The sequence below is a fragment of the Alligator sinensis genome, unplaced genomic scaffold, assembly GCF_000455745.1.
Source record: "Alligator sinensis unplaced genomic scaffold, ASM45574v1 scaffold436_1, whole genome shotgun sequence".
NCBI classification, from domain to species: Eukaryota; Metazoa; Chordata; order Crocodylia; family Alligatoridae; genus Alligator; species Alligator sinensis.
Window position 1 is genome coordinate 1110106 of NW_005842172.1, and position 7074 is coordinate 1117179.

General features: G+C 49.7%; 1 protein-coding gene across 1 annotated transcript in view; it reads right to left on the reverse strand.

Annotated features, from left to right (window-relative positions):
• The window catches only part of TFPI2 (tissue factor pathway inhibitor 2), a 24834-nt gene extending 21858 nt beyond the window's left edge, over window positions 1-2976 (reverse strand). The window contains exons 1-2 of the mRNA XM_025206799.1: window positions 2905-2976; window positions 1896-1917 (exon numbers count right to left, since the gene is read on the reverse strand). Of these exons, the coding sequence (XP_025062584.1) occupies window positions 1896-1917; window positions 2905-2976 (94 nt within the window). The remainder of the gene's footprint in view (window positions 1-1895; window positions 1918-2904) is intronic.
• Window positions 2977-7074: the final 4098 nt, after the last annotated feature.

Genomic DNA, 7074 nt, shown 5'->3' on the forward strand with positions numbered 1-7074 from the left:
CTACGTGGAAAGCAGAATAGCAGAGTAGTGTATCTATAAAGACTTTCCTTAGTGTATCTGTAAAGATAGAAATCCCTTTCCCAGCATGTTCTTCTCCCTCTCACAGTGGTTCATTGAGGCTGCAGAACTCTTGCATTTTCTTTTCATGTGCCATGAACCTATGCCATTTCTATTACATTAATTTTTTTCTGTAGCAATAGGAATGTGCATGGGGAACAGCATTTGTCTTTTAGAAAATAGAAGATATTGCCAGCAATTTATTCTTTGCACTCTATAATTTAGATTTAAACAAATTAAATATTTGAATAGTGAGGTGAAGGGTTGTCCAGTGGCTGAGGCAGTAACCTGGACTGGGGAGTTCTGGTTCAAGTTCTTGTTTTGTGTGAGAGGGGAAGAGAGAGCCCCCTCTGACTTTCCCCATGCCCCACCTTCCCCGACTCATCCCGTTACTGCAGAGGAAGTGATGGGCAATAGCTGCGGCAAAGCACTGAGACAGCAGGCTCAGGCACAGCAGTTCTGGAGCTGTCTGAGCCTGCAAATCAGCAGTGAAAGGGGGCATGGCCAGACAGAGGCATGAGCTGTTCAAAAGGTAGCTGGGAACACAGCTGGGGCATGCTCAGGAAGGAGAGAGAACGCTGATAGGGAGACGCCGGGGGATGCTGGTGGGGTAAAAGCCTGGAAAGAAAGAGCAAAAAATGGTGAGCTGGAACCTGGTGGATTTAAGAATTCCAAAAATGATGGCTGAGGATGACCCAGAGGCATTCCTAGAAAGCTTTGAGAGGGCCACAGTGGCAGCTGGCTTGGCCAAGTCCAGGTGAGCAGTGAAGACAGGGGTGTTGTTGGTAGAACCAGCCCAAGCAGCCTACTGAGCCTTGTTGCACCTTGAGGCTCAGGATTATGACTGCGTAAAAGACCAGTTTTTATCCTGCGTGGACATAACCCCCGAGTGGTACTGGCAGATGTTCCAAGAGTGGAAGAAGGAGGAGCAGAAGTCCCCTTGGGTACTCCTACAGAAATTAGCGGATCTCCTGGATAGATAGATCCAGCTGGCTCTAGCATCCTGGGAGGAGATTATGGATGCCTTCCTGTTGGAGCAGTTCCTGGCAGACTTGGAAGAGAACACTCAAAGACAGGTGTGCCGCCATCGCTCCAAAACATCAAGGGATGCCCTGCGGTTGGCAGAAGACTTTGATTGTGCCTAGAATAAGGTACCTTTAATCGGACACCCGCTTCAGGGGCAACCTGCTTCTGGTGCGGGAAGAGAGGCTGCTTTGTGCAGGAGTGCATAATGAAGCCATGGCTCTTTGCCTCAGAGACAGATGAGTGAAGGGATATTAAAGGTAACCGTCTCGTGCTGTAGGAGATGTTGCTTGTTGAAATGATGGACTGCAGCCTGGGTAGCACATCTGAAGCTCTACAGCAGGACAAACCCACCATGATGTGGAATAGTTTTGCGCCACGTGCCTCGAATACCAATGGGTCAGCCTTAGGAAACCCACTAAGATGCTACTGCAGACCACGCTGGTCGTCGCATATCCCTTCGCAAAGGTCATGTTAGACATCATGGGCCCTTCCCCCAAGATCATTGCGGGGGGCACCAATTTGTACCGGTGCTAAAAGATTGTGTGACCAGGTACCCCAAGGCCATCACGTTAAGATCAGCGACAGGCAGGCAAGTAGTGGAGGAGCTCTTGAGGTGGGTCTCCTGGGTTGGATTGCTCTGGCAAATTGTCACGGACCAGGGCACAAACTTTATGTTGACCGTGTGCCCGCCTCTGCTCCAAGAGGCGTTCCCGGGCTGTCTTTGTGTGAGCAGCTAACCGGGTCTGCCCCGCTCCCGTGGGAGGGTTCCCAGAGGGTGCCCCAGGGGACGGTGGCAGCTCCCCGGAACTCACCAGCCGCCGTCCCAACGGGACCCTCAGCAGCGGGATCCCACCCTCAGCAGAGGGATCCCACTTTCCGCGGCCTCCAGTGCCAACACGCCTTTGGCGGGCACTCACGGGGCTCCAGCCTCCCTACACCCCGGCCAATGCCACCTAGGATCGTGGGTTCTTCAGCCTCTTATCACTGGCCTGAGGACTATGCGTCCCGAGGCCCCGTTGCCCCTGTGGGCTCCCTCGCCGGCGTCCCTGCCGGCTCTTCCTCCGGCTCCCTCGCCGGTGTCCCTGCTGGCTCCTCCTCCGGCTCCGGCGTGGGCTACGCAGCTCAGATCCCCGAAGCTGCGGCTCTCTTCGTCCTCGCCGCTCCCGGTGCTACTGCAGTTTACCCTGCCTAAAGCAGAGACGCCCCGCAGGTGCCTGCTTCCGGCCTCGGGCTTCCCTCCGGCTCTTGCGCCCTCCTGCCCTCGACTCCTGCAAAGGGTAAGTAGGTGCTTCCCCTGGTTTTGGGCCGGGGTTTCCCTCTAGCTCCGGCGTCCCTGGGACAGACCGTTATGAAGGGGTTGTGCCAGATGCTACGCATAAACCACCTACGTCCATCAATATATCATCCCCAAACTAATAAATTGATGGAGTTTTCAACAGGACCCTTAAAGCCATGCTTCAGTGGTGCATGCAGGAAGGCCCACAGTGGTGGGATTTATTGATTTCCCCCCCTTGTTATTTGCAGTAAGGGAAGCACCCCAAGCCTCACTGGGCTATGCCCCATTTGAACTAGTTTATGGGCATACCCCACAAGACTTGTTGGATGTTGTGCAGGAAGGATGGGAAAGACCAGAGAGTGAGGGGGCCACTACATCCCAGTGTGTGCAAATGCTGAGAGAGAGGTTGCAGAAAGCTAACCGGGTGGATGGAAATAACTAGAGAGAGACACAGAAGAGGCAAAAACAGCAATACGATAAGAACACAGGAGAGTGATAGTTCCAGGTGGGACAGAGCTGCCCAGCTCCACGAGTAAGTTCCTGACCTTCTGGCAGGGGCCTTTCCAGATTGTCTGCTGGTTGGCCCAGTTGACTACAAGGTACTGCATCTCAGACATAGGCGAGAAAAACAGATATACCATGCCAATCTGTTAAAGTTATGATGAGAGTCAGAGGAACTGCTGGTTATGCGACTACTGGAGAAGGAAGAGTTGGGGAGGGTGTTAGAGGAGCCAACAGGGAGCTTGGAAATCAGGGGGGAAGTTCCCATACGCCAAGACCTTACTGCTGAGCACTGGAGGCAACTGGTGAGGCTAGTTCAGGACTTTGCCAATGTGTTCAGTGAGATATGCGGTAAAGCCCAAGATGCAGTACATAAGATTGTGATGCCTGAAAGGGCTATAGTAAGAGAGAGATGGTGATGGATACCCTACCATCAGTATCCAATGGCAAAGGAAGAGATGAAGAAAATGCTGTTACAAGGGATTATCAAGGAGTCCTGGAGCCCCTGGCGTAGCCCAATAGTGATGGTCCCGAAGGCTGATGGAACTTTGTGGCTATGTATCAACTTTCGCAAACTTAACACCATCACACAATTCGACGCGTTCCCTATGCCACAAGTAGGGGAATTACTGGAGAGGATAGGGCAAGCCCAATGCACCTCAACTTTTGACCTAGCCTAGGGGTATTGGCAAATACCTTTGCGCCTGGAGGACAGAGCCAAAACAGTGTTTGGGACCCCTTGGAGACTACAAATTCTGTATGATGCCACTCGGTGTCAATGGGACAGCAACAACCTTCCAGAGGTTGATGGATTGGGTATTGGCCCCACACCACCAGTACACCACTGCCTATATCAATGATATCGTGGTATACACTGAAACGGGACTAACATGTGCGAGCGGTCCAGGTGGTATTGCAAGATTTGAGGTAGGCGGGCCTGATGGCCCATCGCAAGAATTGCACGCTGGTGCAATCGGAAACCAAGTATCTGGGGTTTCTGGTAGGGCAAGGCCGGATTAAACCCTTGGCCCATAAGGTGGCCATTATAAAGAAGTATGAGATTCTGCAGACTAAAAAGCAGATGCTGGCATTTCTGGGCTTAGCAAATTACTAGAGGTGATTCATTCCCCACTTCACAGGACTCATGGTTCCCGTCACAAACACAATCAGAGGCAAAGGAAGTGGAGTCATTAGGCTGGGGGAGGAGCAGAAAAAAGCCTTTGAAGAATTCAAATGAGCCCTGTGCCAAGAGGTGGTGTTAAGGACTACGGATTTTGCAATGCCATTTGTCCTACAGGTTGATGCATTGGGTCAACCACTTGGGGCAGTTCTGTCCCAGAAAATTGAGGTAGCAGAAAGACCAGTGGCTTACTCCAACAAGAAGCTCAATGAGCAGGAAAAGAGATATGCCACAATTGAGAGAGAATGTTTGGCTTTGAAATGTGGGGGGTACAGTATTTTTGTTATTATTTGCTTAGCCTAGAGTTCATGTTTATAACGGACTATGCCCCTTTGAAACAGCTCAAGTTGGCCAAAACAGACAATGCGTGCATCACACGCTGGGCCTTACAGCCATTTCAGTTCACAATAGAATAAAAACCAGGGAAAAGCAATGTAGTAGCTGACTTTCTGTCTCGTTGCCATTCAAGGAAGGCACCAGAGATCAGGAACACTTGGGGGAGACATCACCACCAGCAGGTAGGTAATAAGAGAAGGTTGCCTAGCGGCATCTTGGGGGGGAAATATGTGAGACGGGAAGAGAGAACCCCCCCCAACTTGCTTCATGCCCCCCCCCTCGACTTGCCCCATTATTTACCGCAGGGGAAGTGATGGACAATAGCTGTGGCAGGGCACTGAGATGGCAGGCTCAGGCATGGCAGTTTCAGAGCTGCCTGAGCCTTCAAATCAGCAGTGAAAGGGGGTGTGGCCAGATGGAGGCATGGACCATTCAAAAGGCAGCTGGGAACAAAGCTGGCGCATGCCCAGGAAGGAGACAGCACACTGATGGGGAAATGCCAGGAGATGCCACCGGAAGAAGCCCGGGGAGTGCCACAGTGCATGGCACTGGGGAGGCAGTGGCATGTCCAGGAGATGCTCTGGGAGGAGGGTCTGGCCAGGCCATTGGGTGCGGCAAAGAAACTCTAGTAACACGCTACAGAGCCTCAGAAGGAGGCAGAAGCCCCACGGTGGAATGTGGTAAGAGAGAGGTGTGCGGCATGGGGGCCTAGTGGAGTGGGCCAAGTGCTGCAGCAGCACAGAACCCACTGGGGACCCACGAAGAGGGGCAGATGCCAGGGGTCACACTGGACGGCGAGAGAGGCAATGGCACAGGGCTGCAGGGCTGTGCCAGCCTGAGGCCGATCCAGGAGGGAGAGCTATGTGGAGTAGCCAAAGCCAATGTTGAGGGCAGTGCCAAGAGTGGACTGGATAACCCAGCCTCAGGTCAGATGGGGCTGAGGTGGGAATGGGTGGGTACCCAGAGGAGGGCCCAACAAGACAATTGCCAGGGGCGCAGCAAGGAGCCACTGAGGCCAGCAGGCAAACCTTGGACGGGAGGAGAAAAGTCCTAGCTGGGACCTGTGGGACCTGGGAGACGAGACCCAGGGCCCAGTCAGTGGATGCTGATTATTTTCTGTTCTATTGTCATTATCCTTAAGTTCATTTTCTGTCACCGTCAGCATTATCCTTGAGTTCTGGTTACCTAAAGAGTGAGGTAAGTATTGTTGCAAAGGCCTGAGCCCGTGGTCAAAGGACGGCCTGTGAGGAATTTACGGCAACGAGGTTGGCACCCTCAAGAAGTGGGATGCTGCAGGTGAGAAGACATCACCTATAAATTAGACCTCCAGAGATCAAGGGTCTTCTTGGCTGTGGATGTGGTGAGGGTGGAGTAAAGGGGAGGTTGGAGCCCCATGATGGAACCAAGGTATGAGATTTCACAAACCACCTGCTGGGAACTGTCTCCCAAGAGAAACATCAAAGGTGTGGCAGGTGAGCAGGAGCAGCAATTGGATCACGTAGGTGGTGCCATATCAGGATCCCACCCTGACATCACTGGGGTGGGGGTGGGGCAAGGCACCAGTGAAGAAGGGGCCTAAGCCCTACAATACCTACCAGCAACATTCTGCTATGGACTTTTTATGTAATTCAGGATCTTTGAGCCTTAGCACCTTATTCGTAAAATGGAGCTAATAATGTTTTCCTGCTTCTTAGGGGCATTATGAAGATACCTGTATTAGAGGTTGTGAGGGTCCAGATAAATACTTAGGATTAATATATTGCACACAAGGTTCCATTAAAGATATTAAACAACTCATATGTATTTTAGATCATTTCTACAGCATATGCAGAATTTCTATACTTGAGGATGTGGAAATGTTTCACAAGGTTTTACCTTAGATCTGTTTTTACACTGATGTAAAATTAAAGTAGTACAAACTTGTGTGGGATCATACTTTTTATATTGTAAAAGTTGCTTATTTTGATTTACCTTAAATCTGTTCTCAATTAATTTAAGATAAACTGAATAAGCCTTGCTTAAACTGAAGTATGCGCGTCCACACACGACTTTTAACCAGTTCAAAATCATAACTTTTAAGTTAAATTTGGGTAATTTGTTGCTCTAGGTAAGCCCTAATGCAGCAAGGGGAGAAGTTGGAGAAATAATGAATTGGATTCCCTTAGTGAGAAACCTTCATGTTTTGTTTCCATTTACTTTATTTTTGTAACTTGTTTAGCTTTATATTTTAAATGGACTATAATTTTCCAATTGTTTTGAGCAGGATGAGGAAGAGAGTCGTATAATTCCAGGGAGCTGTTTTTAGCAGGCGTATTGAAATTGTCATGAGAGTAGTTTCCTTTATAATTTTTTTGGTCACCACCCTTCCTCTTGGAAATCTGAAACTTTTTTTCCTCCGAGTTGAATAATTCTTATGATGCAGTAGTATCCTGCAGCTTGTTGCAGTAGAGAGTGATTAAATTAATATGTACTATGCACAGATTTGATCTGCTTCATGTAAATTCACATTTTTCCTTTTTTTTTTCTTTATTTATTTTATGGGAGGGAGGAGAAGGAAAGGATCTTGCACACAAGCCTGTGAGTTTCTGAGATTCTCCTTACTTGTTGGGCCAGATTCTCCTGTAGTGTAAAACTTCAGGAGCTTTCAGTTTATACCACTTGAGGATTTAATCTATTTACTTATCCCACACCTTTGCTG